Source organism: Balaenoptera acutorostrata, chromosome 1 (assembly GCF_949987535.1).
Source record: "Balaenoptera acutorostrata chromosome 1, mBalAcu1.1, whole genome shotgun sequence".
Taxonomy (NCBI): Eukaryota; Metazoa; Chordata; class Mammalia; order Artiodactyla; family Balaenopteridae; genus Balaenoptera; species Balaenoptera acutorostrata.
In genome coordinates, this window is record NC_080064.1 from 198,272,399 (window position 1) to 198,296,693 (window position 24,295).

The window sequence follows — 24,295 nt, forward strand, 5'->3', positions numbered from 1 at the left end:
CACTCACCCTGAATAAGACAAAAGCTAAGCCAAGTTGTTCTCTACACCTGAGGTCACTAGTTTGCTCTCAATTCCAACACTGCTGCTCTGCTTTCTGCCCTCTTATATCCAGGAAAATACATAAAGGGACTATATTCTCTACACTTTTGTGTATGCTTGAATTATTTTCATAATTTAAAAAATGTTATTTATACCCTGGAAATGAAGGCTCTAGCAGAGCAAAGTAACTGGTCCTAAGTCCAGAAAGAAAACTTAAATGATTAAAAGAAATAAAACAGAGGAACAGATGGGATGACTCTAGGCCATGTCTAAAGGCATATGACAATGATGCTTTAAGAGGAATGGTCTACAATTAAAATTCTGAATGTTTAAGAAAAAATTTAAAAAGACAAGAATACATTTAGTCAAATTCTTCCATCTTACAGTTATGAAACAGAAATGTCCCACTGCCCTAGAGGCAGCTTCTCCCCGTTAGTCTTCATAAACTTGGAGGTTGAAAAAGCAAAGTCACCATTGAACTCATCTAATAGTTAATGACAGAAAAAGCATTTTTAGAAGAATTTTTTTTAGGTGTACAAAGGTAATATCTCATTTTTCTCTTTAATCCCATGTTAGGACACAGCAGTTGATAAATACTTAAGAAATCCTTGTTAAGCTGCATACAATTCTCATATCTTAGACAAGTTTCTCACAACTCAGATTTTAAAATCCACTTATTAGTTTCTCAAACCTTAAGTAATCGAAAGTAAATGAGAGTGGCCCAGTGACATGGCACGGACCCACTCACCCCAAAGGGACTCACTGGTGTGCTTCTGATGATTCCTCTTCAAGGGACCCAAACTTAGAGATTTCTGAAAGTACAGTCAGTCCTTCAGTTCCCAACATTTATTCCACATAATTAAAAAAAATTTTTTTTGAGACTGCAGTGATCTTCTACACATAAAACAGGTATATCAGCATAATCTCCAAAGAATATCTAATTCTCTTAGAAAGGAAAAATCACACCACCAGCTCAATGCAAGAACTGTACAATGAGGAAAGCCAGGTCTTTCCAGGTAACTGGTTTTTAAACCCATAGATGGCCCTTGCCAAGAGATACACAAGTAGGCTTCGTAGAACCTAAATCCAGGAACTTAATTAATCAGCACTTTCATTTGGGGGCATGAGGTCTCCCTCTATCCTTTTCTACAACCAAACTTTAATGTGGCCCAATTAAAACAACGAGAGGTTACCAAAGCCTGCAAAAAGCTCCCATTTACAGCACATAAACCAGATTCCTTTTTGTTTTTTTTTTAAATTGAATAGTTCACAATGATATTTTTGCCTTTCTAAAAGAAAATTCTCTCACTGGCAGATTTCTGTCTGCCTATATTAAAGTACTGTAAACATCTGGACTTTGTTATTGTCTCCCAAACTAAACAAATAAGTAAATGAGTTTACTACTGATCTATCAATCAGAAATAAAGAAAATTAAGGACCTTAGAGACAAAGAATGAAACTGAGGATTGATCATTTTCTCTAATTTTTCTTATCAGTGTCTCTCAATAATGAACTCAACACCCCAGCTTTAAATCAGAACATTTTTATTAAGACTCTTCAAAGGCAATTCTCTAGTCATTCTGTTCTTTAAAAAAGATTTGGACTGCATGTTTAAAAACAAATCCTACAACCACAGGAAAGGAAACTTTTCCAGTGGGGGTGGGGATGTAAACCTTAAGCTGTCTCATATATTTGCAATATCACTCACATTCCATTCTAAGAGTCTATTATTAACTTGTTGATTAGTTCACTAAGAGTTACAGCTAGATGGATGTCTGTGAGTGTGACCAATCTACCACTGGCAAAGTCAAATTTAGCTAATCACCCATTCAAAGACTACAACAAATGAAGTTTGTTTTTACTTTAAGGCAGACACATTCAAACTAAAACTGTAGGACTTAATCCAGCCTCCTACCAAGTGAGAAAATAAAGTTCTTCTTTTGAGAGGTATAGTTCTAAATTTCCCTTTAAAAACTAGTTACAATTGGGTACAGGGTTTCTTTTGCGGGTGATAAACATATCCTAACACTGACTGTGATGATGGTTGTAAAACTCCATGAAAATACTAAAAACTACTGAAATGCACACTTTAAATTGATGAACTGTATGGTAAATATATTGTCTAAACAAAACTGTTATTTTAAAAAAGTAATTATAAGTTCTTCCTTTGCTCAAGAATATTTCTATTGATAAGCTTTTCCCCCAAATATTAAAAGGTTTAAGGTGGCAAGGAATCACAACTAGAGTAAAATTTCATGACACCAAAGAAACTGGAAAAACAACAGAGAGGATTGGGCCACAGTCAAGCAAACGTAACATTAGGGAGAATGATGGGCTGGAATGAGAGTAAAAGAGCTCTGTATCACTCACACCTCCCCCCATACAAAGAGAAGTGTATTTAAGTTCCTTCATGTTCTAAGGGCGGAACCAACAGGCTCAATCAAAGACACTGACTGGATTAAGACACTGACTGTATTAGAACATTTGAAAGTTTTACACTTTGGCTATGAAGCCTAAGGAATCAAACTAACGACCACAAGAAGTTAAAGTTGAAAAATGTGTCTATCGTGCCATCTGGGGTTTGACTTAAATCTCTAGCGTCTGGACACCTCCAGAGAAGAAATTTGTGGAATCTGCCTATCTATGGCCAAATGTTACATGTTTGAGAGCAACAGAGTAAATTACTGAAGCCATCAAATATATTTCTATCAAACTCGAGATTAAGAAAAGTATTTACTGAGCAGTCCACTATTTTTTGCCTAATAGTTACAGCCCTAAAATTAATCATCTCCAAATACCACAAAGTGACAAGGAAAATATAATTTGTCCTTAAAAAGAAATCTAAGTACATCAAGGAGGAAATGAAAATTTGCATTCTAAAGGTAACAAACCAGAAGTCAGATTAACTGTAAATTGGAAAAAAAAAAAAAAAAAAAAAAAGCCCAGGAAACAAGCCTAGTTATCCCACATACTTGATGTAATTTGAGAAAAGGTTTGTTTACTACCCTCTTTAAACTTGTAACTGAGGATCTGAATAACATCTTCTTGATTTTATTACCTTTTATCATATTTATCTTACTATATTTTCACAAACAAATTTCTGTGAACCTCAAGTTTTCAGTAGCAAAGCAGTTTAGGACCATCACTAAGAATCAGCTATAAATTGAAGCTACGTTAAGTACCATTAATTAAAGATGCAAAGGCAAGGACAAAAGGAAATAGAAATGCTTTGTAATTCTTCCCCTTATCTCCGAGAAATAAAATGCCAATAAACCCAATCCCCATTTTAATACAGTCACTTGTATTCCAAAAACTTAGTGGTCACAAATCATCTAGAAACACGGGCATTACATAGCTATCGCCATGGAAAATATTTCCTATCTCTTGGTTTGTTGTTGCTTTATTTCAACTATATGAAACCACTTGTTCACAGTTAGCTTTCTAAAAGAAAACGGTTTCTAAAACAAAGACTGTTTACATCTCCATCTCTTAAGATCCCTTTGTTCCAACAAGACCCTTCTTCAAGAGCTACAACTTCTGGAAAGGTTTCCCTTTTTGCGGTTATATCAACTAGAAATACTCCCAAACTCTTTCCAATTGGCACAGGAGTTTGTTAAACAAAGGAGGAAGCAAGCCTCCTCCACACAAAGGAGGTCTCCAAAACAGAGCACTGGTTATGTTTGTGGATTATTTATTTGTGCCTCTTTAATACCCTTCTCCTCGGCTGTAGTAAGTACCACTCTCAATACAAAATGGTGGCCATCACGTCTGTCTGACATTCAGAATGGGGAAAGGCAGTAAGATAACACGTTTCGCAGAGCTTACCATTAATATTCTGGCCAAGATGCGGAAATGAGTAGCCAAACCTAACCAGAGCAACACTATCTTTCTAGGAAAAGAACCCGACAAAAGGAATAGTGTAAGAAAGTCGATAAAGGGTTTACCCCAGCCCTAGTGCACCACAATACCAACATGGAGGACAACTCACTCCCAGGAACCGACTGCACACATTTGGGCCACCGAGAACTTACTCAAGTTGCCTAGTTCCAGAATAGACGCCCATGGATGCAAACGCGGACTATTCAGAGTCCCCGTCCCTAACGCTTGACACGAAGCTCCGCTGCTACCTGCCCATGCCCTATTCTTCCACAACTAAAACCCTGGCCCCAATCACCGCACAACTTCTGCAGGCCTCTGCGCTCCAACCGACACGCACTGCCCTTAAGCAACGACAATCAACCTTGTCTACTTCTTGAGAGAAAGGCGTCTATTCTCAATCATCTCCCCCATCCTAACTGACCAGTTATTCACGGAAACAGGTATTTCATCTCCACTTCAAACTAGTCCAAGAAAAACTCCAATATAGAGTCCGCGTTTCAATTCGGGGGGAGGGGGAACTTGGGATCAGACGGACTCAGTCGGGATCTCCCTCGACACAGCTCTCCAGGCTGAGCGGTTACGCACAGAACCCCTCAACTCCAACGTCATTACAAAGAGCAAGCCTAAGAAAGAAAGGGGCGGGAGGGGGGGCTTCCTCCGAGGGGGCGGGGGCGGAGCGGGGAGAAGCTTCGCAAACTGTCGGAAAGGCAGTTAAACCTCCGGCCAACGGTCCCGGCCCATCCAACTGCTCAGGCCGCCTCGGCCGGTCCGAAAGGTGGGCACAGCCCAGGGGTGCGGAGCTTGCGGCCGGGGGCTGGGGGAGGGGAAGTGACGGGAGAGGAGGGGGAGGGGAGGGGGCAGGGGCCGGCCGGGCTTCTCCGCCGACGTTGCAGCCGTTGGTGACCGTTTCGGGAACACCCACCCTCACGCCCACCCGGGCAGGGAGCTGCGCGGGGGCCTCCGCTCCGGGTCGCGGGACGCAGGGCGGCCTCCGCCTTCGGGGCTGACACCGCCCGCCGCGGGCAGCTCTCGGGGCGGGGGCCGGGGAGCCTCTGGGCGGCCGCCCCCCGAACCCCACGCTCACGCCCCCTCGGCACGTCCGCTCGTCCCGGCCCGCGGTGCCTCCGTCTGGCGCCGTCGCCCCGCCTAGTCCCCGGCCCGGGGGGCCCGCCAGGGGTCCGGGCCGGGGCGGGGGGGCCGGGGCCGGAGGGTGGGGCGCCAGGTGAAGCCGCCCGGGCCGCCGCCGCCTCCACACAAAGGACCAGGGGCTCCGCCGCCATATTGAAAACTTTCCTCCTCGCGACAACTCGCGGGGCGCGCACCCCGCACTCCCAGCGCCCCACACCCGCCGCACCCGCGCCCGGGGGCCTCCGCGCCAGCCCGCCCTCCGCCCCGCGGGCTCCGGCGCACGGCCGCGACCCCGGTGCCTGTGGTGCCGCCGCCTCTCCGCATCCGAACCCCGGCCGCGCTCCGTCCGCTGCCCCTGCGCCCCGCGCAGAGGCCCAGCCGCCCGCCGGCCGGCCGTGAGCCCCACTCGAGACTCACCGGCGGCGGCCGCACCTTGCAGATCCCGGTCTGCTCGGCTATGGGCCGAATCTTGTGGATGAAAGCGAAAGGGTCGGCGAACTCCTCCCAGCTGGGCTCAAAGACCGGGCACTCGGGCGGCGGCAGGAACTCGCCCAGCGGGCCGGGGCCGCCGAGGGCCGGCGCGGGGCGCGGGCCAGGGGCCTCCATCCTCGCGGCGCCGCGGACGCGGCTGAGCGACGGTTCTCGGCCTCCTCCGGTTCCTTGGCCTTCCTCCTAATCCTCCTTCTTCTCTTCCTCCTTTTCCTCCTCCTTCTCCTCCTCCTCTTCCTCCTCCTTCTCTTCCTCCTCCTCAGCCTCGGATCCGGCTCCTCAGACTCCGACTCCGACACCGACCGACACCGACCGACGCTGCCGCGCCGCGCCAGCCACGCCGTGCGCCTCCGCCGCCACGGCGAGGAAAAGGAGTCCCACCCCACCCCCACCCAGCCTGTGCTGAGCGCCCGCCCCCGGGCCGGGCGGGGCCGCCCCCGGGGGACGGAGCTCGTCCTCACGGTCCAGCCCAGCCGGCACCCACTGACTACGTGCCAGAGCCCCTTCCCTCCCTCGGGAAGTTACGGGTCTGGGGGATAGGCCGGGCCCACGGGTGGACGCTCCGTCCCGTTCCGCCCCGTGGGAAGCGCCGTGGTGGAAGTGCAAGGACACCTAGTCAGACCCCGAGGGGCGCAGGGTGTCGGGGACGGAGGAGGCTTTTCCAGGTAGAGGGAAGAGCTTGAACGTGACAACAGCCTGTAGGTGAGAAAACAAGTTAGGGGGATAATAAGCTAACACTCTGAGCACTTCATCTCCTAGGCCCTGTGCCACGTGCTTTCATGATTAATCTTTAATATACACTGCAACCCTACGAGGCAGGTACTCGTTTCCATTTTACAAATAAGGACAGCGAGGCATAGGTTGATCAAGAAATTTGATCAAATTCCTAGGCTAACAAGTGGTGGAGACTCCACTTATTGGAAGGTAAGGTGTTGCAGGGAAGTGTGGTCTGCGAGCAATACACGGCGAAGCTGGATGTGAGAAGAGCGGGAGCCTTGAAATAATCCAGATGAGGAATGATGGGGCCTAAATTAAGGCAGTGGTGCTATTCATTAGGAGAGACGGATGCAAATGGAGGGCATAAAAGTCACAAATTGGGGAGGTGCGATTCAGGGGTGTAGGTACATGCCTGAGTGGGTGCGGCCGCTGGCATCGCTGGGGAACAAGAAGTCAGTCTGGGGAGGGCGCTCGTGGGTCCACTTCTGGCCATGTTGAGTCTGAGGTGTCTGGTACAGTTGGAGATACCCAACAGGCTTAGCGTATAAATCAGAAGGGGAGAGATCAGAAGTGGAGATGTAAATCTGGGAGTGATTAGCCTGAATGAGAGCCCTTCTTTACTTGATGCTTACTGTGTGTAAGGCGTCCTTGTAAATGCCTGTGTGTAGTGGTATATAATTCGCTCCTTGAAGCTTCACTCTCATCCCGCTGGGGAGGCATTGCTATTACCCCCATTTTGCAGAGCAGATCATGAAGGCACAGAGAGGTTCAGTCACTTTAAGAGGTAAGAACAATTTTGACACATGGGGGGGGGGGCGTCAGGTAATGTCCTGCCCCAGAAAAGGGGAGAGAACTCGAAAAGTAGGACTTCAACATTAAAAAAGATCTCTTTTATCCAGAAAGCAGCCAAACCCATGCAAGGACTGTTTGCCAGGGCCTCCTTCGCAGGTAGGTGTCCACAGAGTCCTAGCCCTGCTTTTAGATTGACCTGGAGTAAAGAAGTCTCATCCTTGAGGATTCTTCGACTAAAACGCCGGCGATGGGAGAAGGCTCCTCTTCAGTAAACTCTTAAGTAAACCGAAAGGTCCTTGGAGAAGGCAGGCCTTATCTGTCTAGGGCTTTGGGACCTAGCTAAGCCACGACAATGGAGACTTGAGGCCAAGAGCAGCTGGCATCCTAGTAGAGAATAAGTCATCGGTGTAAGAAGGATATGAGATAGCAAGTTAGAATCCAGGTGCGGGGGATAGAGGAGTCGGCTGCAAAAAATTCTTTTAACTTTGCTGAATCAAATTTTTTCACAGTAAAACGTTGGGGAGAAAAAATCCTCGTTGTTGCTCTTTGCCGTGGGCGGTCTATGCTCTAGAGGGTCTCTCTGGACTTGATTTCCTGTCATGTGCTCTTTCCTAGGAGCGACGTTAAGACTATTTTCCCACTTAGCATTGGCATCCGCCAAGCCAGGTAGGCATAACTTTGAGGAAAACTCTAGACACGTACGGCTTATGACCGAGATGCAGGACAGCGAACCCACGGAAAACTCTCCAGTCCCCAGCTGCCCCCGGGCCGCCCCCGCCCCTCGCCGCCTCGCGTTCCCAACTTCCGGTAGCGACCCCAGCCACGGGATTTCGTGGCTCCAGACGGCGCAGCGGCTGTCGGCTCCCCGCGGACGCGTCGTGACGCTGAAAGAGGGTCGGCCGCCGGGCGGCGAGGGGACCATAGAGATGCTCCGCAAAAGGCTCCTACGCCCGCGGGGACGCGGAGGCGCTCCCGGCCCTTTATGATGTGTGTTTACATGCGCGGAGGGATCCAGCCAGCTGACAGCGGCGCCGCGCCGGTCCTTCTTTTTTTAAAGAGCCCGGCCGCGGGCGCTGATTGGCCGGCCGGCGTGGGCGCTGATTGGCCGGCCGGCGCGGCGCTCGGGGGCGGGGCACGCGCCTCATTGTCTGCTCCGCGGCCGCCGGGCTGCTCAGTGGCTGGGCTGCGCTCTCGGCCGGAGGTCCGGGTCTCTGGGCAGCTGGTAGCGAGGCAGGGGCGGGCCGGCGTCGCGGCCGGGGCCGGGGCCGGCGGGTGGCAGTCCCGGCGGCCGGAGCGGAACCGAGCCCTGTCCGGGTGCCACGTCTCCAGTAACCCCTCCTCACCCGGGACGACACCCCGCCCCGCCGGGCTCAGTCTCCAGCCGCCGCCTGTGTGCGGCCCCGGAGCGTCGCACACGTCCCTGGGGTCTCTATCCTCCTCCCGCCCGCTCAGCCCCCAGGCCTCCCGAACAGCCTGCCCGACCCCACCCGGGTCCGCGCCCCCGGCTCTGCAGCCTGCACCCCGGGCCGGCCGGCCGGTGATGGGACGCCCTCGCGTTCCTTCCGGGCGCCGCAGACTCGCAAACCGGGGGGCGACCTGGTCCCGCGCCCACCTCCGGACTGGGCTCCGGGAGCGGGGAGGCCGGCTCCCCGGGACCGCAGAGGGGGCGGCCCGCGCGGCACGTAGCGCACGTGGAGGGCAGCTCCCGCCCCGAGGCCGCCGCCGCCTCCGGCCGTTTTCCTGGCGCGCGGGGTGGGCGTGCGCCTGCCCTCCGCGCGGCACCCGGTCTCTGCGCGGCGTCCCTTCCACAGCGCCCGTCCCTCCCCAGCGCTGTTGGACCTCCTCTCTCCTCTCCTTTCCCCTAATTTCACCGACGCACAGGCCTTTCCTTGGCCTCCTCACGGTCCAGCTCGGCTCCTTCCTCTAGTTCACTGTCGTCCTCTCCCACCCCTTTGGGGGCCCTGGAATGCTTGGTGTCAGATGTCCCCTGTGGAGACAGACCCACAGACCTTGAGATCTCAGGATGAGCTGCCGCCTTGGTGGCCTCCGTGTTTTGCTTTATTTATTTTGTGCACTCCCACGACGTCTCTCTATTCCTGTACCTTTAACCAGGCATTTGTCTTTTTCCACTGCCGTCCCTGCTCTCTTGCCCTACACAGGCAAGGGTCTCCACCGGATTGTAAACCGCTGGCGGGAGGGAGTCACGGTCTCCAGCCCGGGACCAGGCACGTGGTAGGAGCTCCACACGTTTGTTGAAGGGGAAGGGAAATGGCCTTTAGTGTCTGTGGCTCCGTCTGGCCGAGGATGGAGTTTTGGACCGGACGAGGAGAAGAATCTGGTTGCCCAGGGGAAGCAGGAAGAGGTCTCACAACAGATCAGTGGGGGGGGGGGGTGCGGGGGCGGGGGGAGCCCACGCCCTGGGATGCGCGCCTGACATTCCCCAGCTCCCCTGCCCTGCTTATTTCCCTGGAACCAGCAACCTCTCCTGCTCTGCTGGACGTCTCTTTGGCGGGACTTCTGTGCTCCCGGTTCTGCCCCAACCGCAGCTATGGGGGCTGCCCTTGCAGATTAACTCCCACGGAGACAAGGGTCTCATCCCTGGGCTTCTGTCCCTGGGAAGCTGGGCTTGGGGAGGCACCTGGTTATACCTCTTCCTCCTCCCCATCCGCTCTTCCTCTCCAGTCCTGGGACCCCTTCTCTCTGGCTCAGCCCAAAGGGATCCAGGATCAGGACTTTGGTTTACCTGGGTGTGTGGGTCCCTCCCCAGGGAGCCTCAGTCCTGGTGCCGCCAGCCCTGCCCATAGGGGTGGGGCGGGGCAGCAGCGTTACCCACACTCGCTTCGGGGTGTTTCCTCCCATTCAGGTTGGGCCACTTTGGAGGTTCTGGACTCTGCTGGGAAAAGCTGAGAGGCAGAGAGAAGAACTCAAGTTCCCTGTTCACACTGCAGCCGCCACCGTCACCCCTAAGGAAGGTCTCTGGACTGAGGACCCCTCTCAGCATGCTCTAGGGCCTTGGATGGTTGGAATGTTTGAAATTCTCTGCATCCGGGGATGAAAGTCTTGCAACAGGAATAAAAGGACTTCTACACTAATTATATCTGAACTTCCCAGAGCACTCCCGAATCCACCGTGCTCATTTGAAATCCAGTGTTCAACCAAATCCTGTCACATGTCCGGCACAGGGTCTGACACAAAATCCTAACGCCGAGTCCCTTTCTTCTCTCCCCTGGCAGGAAGGGATGCTATTTGAGCACCTAGAGATACTGTGCGACCAGGAATAAGACCACACCAGCGGCTGGGAGTAATTCATAGTCTATTGGACATACCAACCCTGTGAAGTAGATGGGTGATACTGTCACCATTTTTCAAATAGAGAAACTGAGACTCGGAAGAGTTAATTACGCAAAATCACACAGGTGACAACAGAGCTAGGACTGGAACACTGGAGCCTGTGATCTTCCCTAAACACCAAGCTGAGGAAAGAGGACATGGAAGCCCCATCCCAAATCTGACCACCAGCTGGCCCTGCAGCTGCCAACACGTGTCCATTCTCTCCCCTCTGAGCTGCGCTGGTTTCACACTTTCTGGACTGTCATCTATAGTACCTTCGCTTACATTCTAACGGTTTCACAAAACAATACTTGCCCTTATACAGTGACGCACGTGCCGGTTGAGACTCATGAGGTTGGTTTTGTAACCTGTTATGGATTCTGACCCTCAGTTGGAAAAATGCTGCTTGGAGGTTAGTTTGTCCTCTTGTTTGGTAGCTTTCAAGAAGACGTAGCTGCAGTAGTTTCTTCACACCCGCCTCACCTCAGGGTTTGGCCATTGCCCCTTGCCACGTCTTCCCTGCATCCTCCAGAACGCTGTCCGCATCACATACAAGATCAATCCCTATTGCTTATCTCTTCGGTCTGCTTTGTACTGTTTATTATTCACTTGGCTGCCATCTTCTATTCATTTCCCTCCTACCTCTGCCCACAGCCCTTCAACTCGAGGGGTCACTTTGTGCCCCATCTTTTCAGGTGCCCAGTATAAGACCATAGGCCTAGCATAGTCTTCAAGTCTCCCAAGACCTGACTTAGAGCAGAGGCCAAAGACTCAAATGCCTACAGGGGACAGAAATAAATGAGAGGAACCAGCCAGGTGGACGCTGAAGAAGAGGATGCACGTCCGGCTGCCGGGGCCATCACTGCTCAGGCCAGGGTGGCAGCAAGTTGCAGTTTTTCAAGAGAAGCCAGAAGTCTAATTATTTATACAATCTCTCCTAATTTTTAGATGTTCAATCTTCAATCAAATTTCTAAAAAACAGGGGCTTCCCTGGTGGCGCAGTGGTTGAGAGTCTGCCTGCTGATGCAGGGGACACGGGTTCGGGCCCTGGTCCGGGAGGATCCCACATGCCGCGGAGCAACTAAGCCCGTGAGCCACAACTACTGAGCCTGCGCGTCTGGAGCCTGTGCTCCGCAACAAGAGAGGCCGCGATAGTGAGAAGCCCGCGCACCGCGATGAAGAGTGGCCCCCGCTTGCCGCAACTAGAGAAAGCCCTCGCATAGAAACGAAGACCCAACATAGCAATCAATCAATCAATCAATAAAAATAAATAAATCTATTAAAAAAAAAATTTCTAAAAAACAGTGCGTGGCCCAGCCAGACGCGCTTGTGGTCCGAGTGTGTTCTGGGTGGAGCCACCTCCCCGGAGAGGCTGGCGGGATGATGAGTTTGCTGAGCTTCAGGGAGAACAGTGGTTACCAAGGGAGCACCAGCGGAAGCACCAGAGAGAGATGCTGGAGGGATAGAGGTGAGCTCCTGCCCGTCTCCCCACCTCCCCGCCGGGGGTCAAGTTCATGCTTCGAGGCTGGAAGGAGAGCTCTGACTTCCAGCGAAGTCTGGAGCCCACACCTGGGACACACCCTGGCAACAGACACAGCATCTCAGACGGCTCACCCCGACCTGCGCTGCTGCCGAGGGGCCTGCCAGGGCTTGTTTAGTATTTATTTTCATTTTATGTCCACTGTGCTTCAAGTAAAACATACGTATTTTCCTCCACTGTTTGCCCCCTCTAAAGCCCTCAGAGGAGTGCGAATCAGTGCCAAGATGCGGAAGTGTTCTCAAAGTGCTGGTGCGTCTGTTTAAGAGTCTAAAACTAAAAATTTGGGTGGGGATTTAGGAATAAAGGGAGATGGGCCTCTCAAATATGACAGAAAGGAAGCCAGTGCTGGTCTCCGTGTTTGAAAAACAGTCATTGTTAGCACAAAAGTGCTGACGTTTATTGAGTACTTGCTGTATGCTAGGCATTTTTCTGTGGATGATTTCTTTTCATCCTCATAAGAACACCTGAGAGTAGCCATCGTTATCTTTAGTTTCTAGATGAGGAACTGGGGTTCAGAGAGACTGAGTCATTTGGCCAAGGTCACATGGCCAGTAAGTTGAGCAGAACCACATTCTGGCCCAAGTCTGAGTCTGAGTCGAGAATCTGAGCTCTTAACCATTACCCACATATTGCCCTTCTCTGTTGTACTGCCTGGTCCTCCTGGCACTGCTGTGTCCCTGGCACCTAGCACATGTTTGTGGAAGACATAGATGACCACTCACCATATCGCATAATCCCGATAACTAGTGACTTAATACATACTTGTTGGGCTTGCGCTCTGGGCCAGGTACTGTGCGAAGTGCTGTGGATGTGGCATTGGATAAAACAAAGGCCCGGCCACCAGCCTGGTGGATAGAGACGGACAGCGACATACAAGGAGGCTAGCTTCTGGCCGAAAGAAATGCTAAGGAAAATAGAATACATGGTAGCGCAACGGGAGGATGGGAGAGGTGGCGAGAGGCGACTTTAGCCACGATGACTGGAGGCCGGAGAAAGAACGTCTGAGCTCCGATGTGAGTGTTGGGAGGGGTCGGATCTCGGAGAGTCTCCGGAGGAAAGTTCTAAGAAGAAGACCAAATGCAAAGGCCTGAGTTGAGAAACAGCTTGGTTTGTCCGAGGGATGCTCCCTCCCCCAGACAGCCGGGGGAGGAGGGGCGGGGAGGGGGGACGGGACATGGAGTCAAAGAGGCAGATGGCCAGTCGGGCAGGACCGAGGAGGCTGTGGTCTGGAGTTGGGGAAGGGATATCGCTTGGTCTACAATGTAAAAGACCTCTTTGCCGCGTGGAGGGAAGGTTGCAGGAGAACCAGGGTGGAGGGGAGGGACCAGTCAGGTGGTGGCAGTGGTCCAGGCAGGAGATGGTGCTGGTGTGGACTCGGGTTGTAGCAGCAGAGGTGGAGAGAAAGGGTCGTATTCCGGATGCATTTTGGAGAAAAAGGTAACAGGACTGAGTAGATTGAACGTGGAGTGTTAAGGAGAGAGAGGCATTGAGGATTTTTCCCATGAGTAGCTGGAAAAATGGTGGTGCTATTTACTGAGATGGGGAAAACTAGGGGAGGAAACGATTTGGGAAATAGGAAGAGTCTATAGTTCTATTTGGCTCTGTTAAAATTAAGATACCTGTTATCCAAAAGGAGGTGGTGAAGAGTCAGGTAATTTGGAGCTCAGGACAGAGGCCAAAGCTGGAGGTAAGATCAGCCCTAGGAGTTCTCAGTGTGTGCATGCATGTGTGTGTCTGTGTGTGTGCGCGTGCACGTATATATGAAACGTACGTATATATGAAAGGATGTATGTAGATATACACACACCTTATATGTGTATGTATGTACACACGTGTATGCACATGCCTGTAATGTACACAGTACTTAAAGCCGTGGGACTGGGTCAGAACCCTGGGACGCTCGACATTCACTGGCTGGGAAGAGGAGGAGCCAAGGAAAGAACCGGGGAAGGAGGGTCAGGCTGGCAAGAGCTGCATGGGAAGGGTGTCTCAAGGAGGAAGGGGCTGAGTGAGGTGCAGGAGGAAACGGCGAAGTGAGACTGATGACGATGGCATAGCTTTCCAGGGGTGTTGCTCTTGAGGGCTGCAGAGGGACAGGGCAGGATTTGGAGAGAACATGAAGTCAGGGAGGGATTTGCTTTTTGCCTTTTTTACCCACCGGAAGATAGTAGACGTCCTTTTTACGGTGACGGGAATGGTCCAGTAGAGCAGGAGAAGTGGCAACATTGCAGAAGTGAAAAAGGGTAATTGCACGGGTGACGAAGTCAGAAGGTGAGAGGGAATGAGAGTCGGGAGCCAACCACCGAGGGCAGGAGGGACGGGGTAGAGGGAGGGCGTGCTGGAGGGCAGTTCCGTGCTTCTCAGGTAAGCACCGCCCACAGGTAAGTCCTGGCCGGGTATAGCCCTGATGATGGGACACAGGACACAGAGCAACATCACAGAGGGAGCTTAGCTCAAGGCTGGAGAACTGGGGGGAGGGGCCCAGTTTGCTTTGCTGGTCCTCAGCACCCCAGCTCCTCTTTCTCTCTCTCCTTGCCTCCCAGGAGCCTGTCAAACTCAGGGCTGAGCGAGGGCAGTGCTCCTGGTGGTGTGACAGGTAAACCGCATAGGAGGGGCAGAGGGAACGGGGCTGTTCCCTTGAGGGTGAATTCCTCCGGCTATAGTTGTAGAGCCTTTTATTCAGTCAGTATATGTATCCATGTATTTATGTTCTAGAAAAAAGAAGCCTATTTTTGTTACATGTAGTGGTTTGTATCTGAATGACCTATCTGACTTAAGGAAACCAGGTAAGGAAAGTTGAAGCCTTCCTACCATATATAAGTACTGTTTTTGTAACTCTTATCAAAAAGCTAAATGGTTAAGGGAGGGAAGCATGGTAACCTCTACCAAAATACTAAACTGGCAGGGAATCATGAAAATGGGGAAATTCGAGAATAGTATAGCCTTGGGAGCATAGAAATTACTACGATTTCTTTCCTTTTGTGTCCTGACTAGGCAGACAAATGACCAAGAGTGGGAGACAAGGTATATCAGAGCCTTTCCTCTGATCATTTAGAAACAATCAGAAAAACACATTCTCTCCGGAGAAAAGACACTAACAGGGAAAAAGCAGCACACAAAGTGCTTTTGAGTCTGAGCCAGCCTGAATTGCAGCAGCCCACCACTCACAAAAGGCTTTTTTTTTTTAACTCTGAGTTAACACAATCATGTTCTTTTTTTGTTGTGGAGCACGGGCTCTAGAGCGCAGGCTCAGTAGTTGTAACACACGGGCTTAGTTGCTCCGCGGCATGTGGGATCTTCCCAGACCAGGGATCGAACCCATGTCCCCTGCATTGGCAGGCGGATTCTTAACCACTGCGCCACCAGGGAAGTCCCAGAATCATGTTCTAATCAAGGTCTGTGAATGAGATTAAGAATTGGGATAAATTAAGGACGCCCTTTACAAGAAGTAAGAAAGGCACCAAATTGCTTCGCACTTAGCAACACTTCAAGTTCAGCTATTTTAACAAATTGTTTGACTGTTGTTTAAAAAAGTAGGGGTGGGTGGTGACCATCTTTCTAAGATAAACGGCCCTCATCACTGAAGGCCCAGCAGACTGTTATCATTTGAGCAGGGAGAGCCCTGGGGAAGTGGAATCTCCAGACAAACCTATAAAGAGAAGGCGGCAAACGTCCCAGGACAGGTGGCCTCCCCTCTTGAGGCCGGGAAGAAGGCTCAGGTTCCCAGGTCAGACAGAAAGGCGGGTGTGGGAAGTGAGTTAACCGTGGTGAGAGGAAGGCTGGAATAGGGGCGTCGGGAGGGCCAGGCTCCCAGGAGTCGGGGAGGTGGAGGCAAGGACCGGGGAGCACCCCCTGCCATCCTGTCGCCCTCCTGCCCTCTTGCTGTAGGAGCTGCCATGCAGGGTTCCGTCCGGTGCTGCTGCGTCACCGTGGTGGGCGTTGGGTTCCTGTGGCTCTGGTTCACTCTGAAAGTCCCCGGGGAAGTCGAAGATGACCAGAACAGGATGGCTATCGAAGCCCAAGTAGCAACCATGCCTCACTGTGGGGATTAAGGGTGTATGTGGGTGTGGATAGGTAGAGTCTTGGAAATGCCCTGTACCTCTCACCGGAGTGGAGGAGGCGCCGAAGGGGGTGGGGTGCGGACCTGGCTGGACCCGCTGGTCCACAGAGAAGCTGCATTTCCCCCCACATTTGTTAAGGTAAGGAAGACAGCAAATACTGCTTGAGCCCTGGATACTCTGGCCGGTGGTCAGACATCCTGAGAATGTGCTGGGCTTGCTCTGGGGAGACTGACCCACTCTTCCCTTGGAAAGGCTCATGGGAAACCACTAGTGGCTAAACCCTGTTCTTTTTATGAAAGGAGGACCAGGCGTTGCCTCTGCCAAGGCCGCAGGAGGGCAGTTATAGGAGAAGGAAGGATCTGGAGCCACTAGAAGACTGGCAGAATCTCACCTTCAAATATTGGGAAAAAATCCAGCAGAGAAAGAAGAGTGAGTTCCAAGGAGGGGAGTGGGTTCCCCAGGGGAGCAGGGGCATCAAGACAAGAAGGGGACCCAGAGGGAAGCAGGGGGGAAGGCGAGAGGGCAGGGGGCCTGGCAGACAGTCCTCTCCCTGCCGAGGCCTTTGTGTGGAGGGAGAAGGAGGGAAGAGGTAACGTGGCCACTCCAGGAGGTGGGATCACTGCGTGCGAGAACCCTGGGGGGCGAGGGGGCCTTCGGGCCACGTGTCCAGCTCCCCCAGTGTTCAGCTCAGGGGCACAGGGACCTGCTGGAGGCCACATAGTCAGTGAGAGCTGAGACAATAGTCTTGGGCTCCTGACTCCCAGGAGAAGGGCTTTTTCTAGTAGATCTTCTTTAAAGGAGAGCTTTGGGAAGATGAGCTGGGTAAAATCAAAAGGAATAACTATAAAAATAGCTAATATTGGGAATTCCCTGGCGGTCCAGTGGTTAGGACTCGGCACTTTCACTGCCGAGGGCACAGATTCGATCCCTGCTGGGGGAACTAAGATCCCACAAGCCGAGTGGCACAGACAAAAATTAAAAAAAAAAAAAAAAAAAGCTAATATTTATTGAGCACTTAAACCATGTGCCACAAAATTCCGGTTCAAAGAAGCCTCGGAGGCCCGTGCGGACGCAGCACCCCAGCTCAGGCACCTGGTGACGTTGTCAAAATGCAGACTCTGCTTCACTAGATTCTGCATTTCTAATAAGCTTCCAGACGGGGCGATGTTGCTGGACTAAGGCCCACACTTTGCGTAGCGAGGATCTGAACCTCCCCCCTGGGGTGGGAAGTAGCAGAGCGAGGGCGGGAAGAGGGCCGGTCCCGCAGAGCATGCACCCGGCCTGCCTGCACGCTGACCGCGCCGCTTGCCTACCCAGCGTGGCTGACGGTGGGCATCTCCTCGAGGCCCCGGCCAGACCTCAGCGGCCTCCCGTCCACGCTGCTCTCCGTGTTCGCGCCACCTCGAAGGTGCAGCGGAAGCGCCTCACGGTGCCGGTCCACCTGGCGGCGCTGACCTGGCCTGGCTCAGGGAGACCGTCCTCCACATTTCCAGCCTCTTCGGCCCACAGATCGGCGTCGGGGCGGGGGCCTCTCGCCAGGAGCCCTGCTCCCGGCGGACCATGGACCACGCCTTCCTCATGAGCTTGGCCACGAAGCTCTCAGAGTACTTCCTGCTGCTGGAGGACGATGCCTTGTGCGCCCCCAACTTCATCAGCCACGTTCAGCGGAAAGTGGACACCCTGGGGTCCCAGCCCTGGGCGCTCCTGGAGTTCTCCAACCTGGGCTTCCTGGGCAAGCTCTTCCGCAGCGGGGACCTCCCGGTGCTGGCCCACTTCCTCCTCCTCTTCTACAGGGAGAAGCCCCTTGCCAGGCTCCTCCCTCACTTCCTCACCCTCCTGGCCCAGAAGGACCCGATCCTCTGCCGACCGTTCCTGTTCTACCACCGGGTCTCCTACCATGCGCCGAACAACAGCCAGAAGGCCTCAGGCATGCAGAAAAAGAGCCCCTACGCCCCTGACAACCCACCAGGAGCCGTTTTCACCGACGTGAAGGGTTTTGAGGTCCATTTCCCCTGGGAGGCCTACACTCTGGACGAGTCCTTCTTTTGGACCCACAATGTTAGTGCAGGGAACCACCTGACGGTCATCCTGAACCACCCAGCAGACCCGAGGAGGGTGCCGGTACTGACGGGCACCATCGTGGATGGCAAGCACGCCCTGGAGAAGGGGCAGGTGGAGCTGGGCTATGAGCCCTAGGGGACACTGCAGCGCTGCACCAGCCTCGCCTTGCTGGGCCAGCTCCCGGAAGGGCAGCTGGACCAGGAGGTAGCTCCAAAGAGCGTGGGGCACGAGGTGAGCTGCATGAGGCTGGTGGCGAACGCTACCCAGGTGGGTGGGCTCATCATCAGGCACATCTACCTCTGGGAGGAACATGCCAGGGACATGGGGGCAGCTCAGGAGGAAGATCACTCAATAAGACGGTGAAAACTTACAGTCTTGCAGCTATGTCATTCTAGCCTTTCTGAGTGACCCGGGGGCGGGGTGGGGATACCGGGGAATGAGGGGCAGAGAGGGAAGACGTGGTCATTCTTCTGGTGCCGCCGAGATGTTAGACCTGTTCCTTCCTTTTTCTACCCAAACAAGTGACTCTTATAGGCTGTCTTTTCCTGGGCTGGATATAGCTTAGCCCAGTTTGGGACAAGGCCTTGGTCATTCCCAGAATCTATCCCTGGGATGCTGAGATCGGCACAAATACAGGGCGTTGGTGTGTGTGTTCGCACATAGTTAGAGGCCAGGGGTGAGGGGTAGCAGGAGGGGAAATCATGGCCAGGCCCTGGAATTCACATCATAAGAAGCCAAGGAAGGGCCTCTCATCAGAAGTTGAACTCGCTGAGGCTCTGGAATGCAGCAGATGGACGCGTACCAATAAAACTAAGCCCCTGACTCTGTCCTTTTAAGCTGTTCTGTGGCGTCAATCTCGTTCCCTTCTTCCCTCACAAACGAACTCGGGCACAAATAGCTTGTAACCAAAGTTTCACTTTCTCCTCTGCATTCACTCCTCATCCCCACTCTGGCTTCTGCATCCCAGCGCTGCTGAAACTCCTCCCTATCTGTAACGACAAAAATAGTCAAAACCTAGTGGCATTTTTTTTTTTTTTCAGATCTCATTCTCCTTAACTCTCTGCAGCAGTACACAGTACAAATTAGTCTTCTTCCTTGACTTCTGGGCTTCATCCATTCATCAGAATTACTGAATCCCCACTATGTGCCAGGGACAAAAAAAGCTCCTCTTGGGGTTAAGAAGTACAGGGTCCTTGGGGAGTACAGACCTGTGTTAAAACTTTATTGGGAGCTTAGGAAAGGCTTTTTGGAAGACATGTAAGCCTAGACCTGCCAGATAATTGGAGAAGATAGCCAGGTGATGAGGAAAGAAGGTCAGGGAAATTTTCCAGTAAAAGAAACAACATGTAGAGAAGTGGGCCAGAGGTGAGAAGAAACATGGCTCATTTGGGAAAAAAAAATCATTTAGTGGGGCTGGCGATGGAGGGCAAGCAGGAGTAGTGGCGGGGCGGAAGGCGAGGCCACAGGACTAAGAAAAGACCTGCTTACGAAGGGCCATGGACAGTTCAGTGGGGGAAAGAATCGTCTTTTCAACAAGTGGTGGTGGAACAGCTGAACACCCATGTGCAAAAGAATGAAGTGTGACTCCTACCTCACATTGTATTAAAAGTGAACTCAGAATGGATCATAGACCTAGTTGTAAGAGCTAAAAGTTATAAAACGCTTAGAAGAAAACATAGGTGTAAATCGCTGTGACCTTGGATTAGGCAATAGATTATTAGGTATGACACCAAAAGCACAAGTCATCAAAGAATAGATAAATTGGACTTCATCAAAATTTAAAACTTTTGTGGTTCATAGGACACTATCAATAAAGTGAAAAGACAACCCACAGAATGGAAGAAAATATTTGCAAATCATATATCTGATGAGAGACTGGTGTCCAGAATATATAAAGAAAGCTTACACACAATAATAAAAAGACAAATAACCCAATTAAAAATGGGCAAAGGATTTGAATAGATATTTCTCCAAAGAAGATACACAAATGGCCAATAAGCACGTGAAAAGACATTCATCATTAGTCATTAGGGAAATGCAAATCAAAACCACAGTGAAATACCACTTCACACCCACTAAGACGGCTATTTAAAAAACAGAAAATAAGGGCTTCCCTGGTGGCACAGTGATTAAGAATCCGCCTGCCAATGCAGGGAACATGGGTTCAAGCCCTGGTCCAGGAAGATCCCACATGCTGCGGAGCAACTAAGCCCGTATGACACAACTACTAAGCCTGCGAGCCACAACTACTGAGCCCACGTGCCACAACTACTGAAGCCCGTGCGCTTAGAGCCCGTGCTCTGCAACAAGAGAAGCCACCACAATGAGAAACCCGTGCACCGCAACGAAGAGTAGCCCCCGCTCGCCGCAACTAGAGAAAGCCCGCGCGCAGCAACGAAGACACAACACAACCAAAAATAAATAAATAAAATAAATTTTTAAAATAAATAAAAAACAGAAAATAAGTGTTGGTGAGGTGTGGAGAAATTGGAGCCTCATACATGCTGGTGGGGTTGTAAAAGGGGGCAGCCACTTTGGAAAACCACTGAACAATCCTCAAAATGTTAGATAGAGTTACCATATGATCCAGCAATTCCACTCCTAGGTCTGTAGAAGTGAAAATGAATGAAAAAATGAAAACATATATCCACACAAAGACTTACACATGAATGGTCATGGCAGCATTATAATAACCAACATGTGGAAACAATCCACATGTCCAGCAACTGATGGATGAATAAACAAAATGTGGGGTATCAGATGATGGAAGTGAAATACTACTCAGCCACAAAAAGGAATGGAATACTGATACACGCTACAACACGCACAAACCTTCAAAACATTGGACTACATGAAAGAAATCAGTCACAAAAGGTCACACAGTATATGATTCCACTTGTATGAAATGTCCACAATAAGCAAGCCCAAAGGGGCTCATGTGGGAGTGATGAAAATGTTCTAAAATTGATTGTGGTAATGGTTGCACTCTGTGAATATACTAAAAACGATTGAACTGTATACTTCAAGAGAGTGAATTCTAGGGTATGTGAATTATATCTCAGTAAGGCAGTTATTTGTTTAAAAGCTGTAGAAGCAAATGAAAGGGTTTAGAATACCCTGGTGGCAACAGAGAATCACGGAGCCGTTCTGAGCAGGAGAGCAAAGTGACTGTTCGTGCTTTGCGGGGGTCGCCCCAGGCATCCCGGCGGGGTAGCCAGGGGGTCAGGATAGGGAGCTGATGAGAACAGGCACTCCGTCGCCTTCTCCCTTCCAGCCCTCAGCTTTCTTCTCACCAATCAATCATAAGCTAACCTGTTTTTCCACATACCTCTCGACTAGTCAGTGGTCTCCGTCGCCACCCCTAAATGTGGGAAAATTCCGAGGCCTTTCACTCTGTCTGCATCTTCTTTCTTTGGTGACTTTCAATCACGGTCAGAGCCTTACCTGAATGAACTTTGAGGTACCACCCAAGTCGACATCACCCTCTGAGGTCTCCAATCTGAGCCTCCAAGTCCCGTGTCCAGCTGATGACGACACTCTCCGCTTGGGTTTAACTGTCACCTCAGCCCAGCACGTCTGACACCAAATTCTTCAGCTTGTGTGTGTTTCTGGCAATGGTTACCTTACATACATACACTCAAAATCCTAAAACAGTGCTTTGAAAAAATGGTCTATGAACCACTTGCATCAGAATCCCCTGGAATTGCTTATTTAAAATGCTTTTACCCAACCTTGCTCGTTCTCCCATCAAAGTGCTTCAACCACTGTAAGCTCCTACTTTCCCATCCACCCCAGTCTAGGCCTGCCGCTTAGGCTCATGTCCAGACTTTTCCTGACTGACCACTACATGTCAGGCCCCGGGCACAGGGACAGAGTAAAAGCCTGCAGACTCTGGCCTTGAAGAGCTTCTAGTCCAGAGAGAGAGAGAAGTGAAATACCGCATTGAAGGGGCAGAGAAGGGACTTCCCTGGTGGCGCAGTGGTTAAGAATCAGCCTGCCAATGCAGGGGACACAGGTTCGAGCCCTGGTCCGGGAAGATCCCACATGTTGTGGAGCAACTAAGCCCGTGCGCCACAACTACTGAGCCTGCGCTCCAGAGCTCGTGAGCCACAACTACTGATGCCCTCGCACCATAATTACTGATGCCCTCGCACCTAGAGCCCATTCTCTGCAACAAGAGAAGCCACGACAATGAGAAGCTCGCGCACCGCAGCAAACGGTAGCCCCTGCTCGCCGCAACTAGAGAAAGCCCACGCGCAGCAACGAAGACCCAGTGCAGCCAAAAATAAATAAATAAATTAATTAATTAAAAGGGGGCAGAGAAGAGGGATCAGGGGAGGCTTCCCAAAGGAGGTGACAGCCAACAGGTGCGGTGTCCTCAGACAGGGAAGTGGAAGGAAGCTGCGAGCAAGCGGCCTGAGGTCCCACCAGGGCCTCACCTCCCCGCCATGTCTCCGGGGCCCGAGGGTCTGCCGCCTTGGCGAGCCCCGTGCAGGACCCCACACCAGGGAGAGAGCTCTGTTACAGGGGCAGGGAGGTCAGGAAGGCTGGAGGCCTCTCGCTGGCTGAGCTCCTGCCAGAAGGGAAGAGGGGTCTCTCTTCTTCTCTTGGGCTTTGCAATCCCCTGATGGCCTCCTGACTCTCTTTTAATTGAGGTTTCTGTTAATTTTCACAGCAAGCTCCCCGCTTCTTGGGGATCTTGGTCGTTAGGTGGGGCTCCGGTGCGGGTGGGGAGGAATCAAAGTTCCCACCAGCCCCCCACACCCTCCGAGTGGTCCCTCAGCAGCCTGTCGGGCTCCCCTCGGGTCAGCCCTCGCTGACCTCTTTCCTTCCCTCCATGCCTGCCACGTCCTCTGCTTTGCGTCCTCCTGAATTGCCTGTGTCTTGGGAGCTGGGTTCCTGCTCCCAAGTGCTGGCCCGGCAGGACAGGACCTGGCTTCCCGGTGAGACTGGGGAGGCCTGGACACCCATCCCCAGGGAGCGGGGGAGAGCCCACTGCCTCCGTTCCCCCACCCCGGCCCCAGTCCAGGACCCAGCGGCAACCCTTTCCTTCCAGCTTTTCATTCATCCACACCTTTACGGAGTACCCAAGGGGTGCAGGCACCTGTGCAAACTCCCCCTCCTCCTGACGCCGTGGGCTCTATCCACGGGTTAACCGGCCTCAGTGGGAAACCCGGACGGAGGCTTCGTCGTCACCAGACCTGGGTTTTAGTCCCAGCTCCACTTGCGAGCTGAGAGATCTTAAAACGTTATTAACCTCTCGGAGCCGTCTCCCCACCGAGGATTCCACCCGCCACACAGCGCTGGCACGAGGGTTAAAGGGACTCAAACCTGTGAAGCAGGCGCCAGACCCCCAGGTGCATCAGCTTCCCTGCCCGTCAACTCTGGGTGCCAAGGCTCAGCATGCAGAGCACCCAGCCCTCCCCCCACCCGAGCGCCCCCGCGGAGGCGACCCCAGGCCTCCCCCCACCCGAGCACCCCCGCGGAGGCGACCCCAGCCCTCCCCCCACCCGAGCGCCCCCGCGGAGGCGACCCCAGCCCTCCCCCCACCCGAGCGCCCCGCGGAGGCGACCCCAGCCCTCCCCCCACCCCCGAGCGCCCCGCGGAGGCGACCCCAGCCCTCCCCCCACCCGAGCGCCCCGCGGAGGCGACCCCAGCCCTCCCCCCACCCCCGAGCGCCCCGCGGAGGCGACCCCAGCCCTCCCCCCACCCCCGAGCGCCCCGCGGAGGCGACCCCAGCCCTCCCCCCACCCGAGCGACCCGCGGAGGCGACCCCAGCCCTCCCCCCACCCGAGCGCAGTGTCTGGGGGGCTCCCTGCTGGTGCATCCCGGGGCTCCTACGACAGGTCTGAGCTCCTTCCCTCCCCCTGGGAGCCCCAGGCAGGCCCGGGCAGGTGGGAGTTTCCACTGTGTTGCCCACCTGGCCCCAGGTGGGCGGGGAGGGGCAGACTTCCCACCAGAAGGCCTCAGGGCGTGCGCCTCCTCTTTCTGGTTGGGCTGCTTTGGGATCTGGTTGGACTCCTGGAAGCAGTATCGTCACCCAGAGGGCTGACAGACAGGCCAGCCGGGGCTCCCTGCTCCTCGGGCACCGGGGCAGCTCCCTTGTAGGGCAGGAGACTGGGGTGGGGTCTGGACCTCTGTGATCCCAAGGGGCCTCATCTGTAGGATGAAGACATTCAGGGCTGCTGAGGGAGCAGATGACGGCTGCACGTGTGAGGGGTCAGACTCTCAAGAGACACACCACGTCGGGTCACACTAC

At 52.7% G+C, this 24,295-nt stretch overlaps 2 protein-coding genes across 3 annotated transcripts in view; one reads left to right on the forward strand and one right to left on the reverse strand.

The window, feature by feature from the left end:
* KDM5B (lysine demethylase 5B) overlaps nucleotides 1-5,846 on the reverse strand; it is a 73,359-nt gene extending 67,513 nt beyond the window's left edge. For both annotated transcript variants that reach the window (XM_057550941.1, XM_057550936.1), the window contains exon 1: nucleotides 5,464-5,846. In XM_057550941.1, coding sequence (XP_057406924.1) covers nucleotides 5,464-5,652 — 189 coding nt within the window. In that variant the 5' untranslated portion in view covers nucleotides 5,653-5,846. The remainder of the gene's footprint in view (nucleotides 1-5,463) is intronic.
* Nucleotides 5,847-13,271: 7,425 nt separating this feature from the next.
* LOC103009629 (alpha-1,3-mannosyl-glycoprotein 4-beta-N-acetylglucosaminyltransferase-like protein MGAT4E) lies at nucleotides 13,272-18,399 on the forward strand. The gene is given in 7 exon segments (XM_028166659.2): nucleotides 13,272-13,351; nucleotides 14,458-14,510; nucleotides 15,803-15,930; nucleotides 16,275-16,404; nucleotides 17,293-17,367; nucleotides 17,370-17,417; nucleotides 17,420-18,399. Coding segments are annotated over 7 exon segments (1,494 nt in total).
* The last annotated feature ends 5,896 nt before the right edge of the window (nucleotides 18,400-24,295 follow it).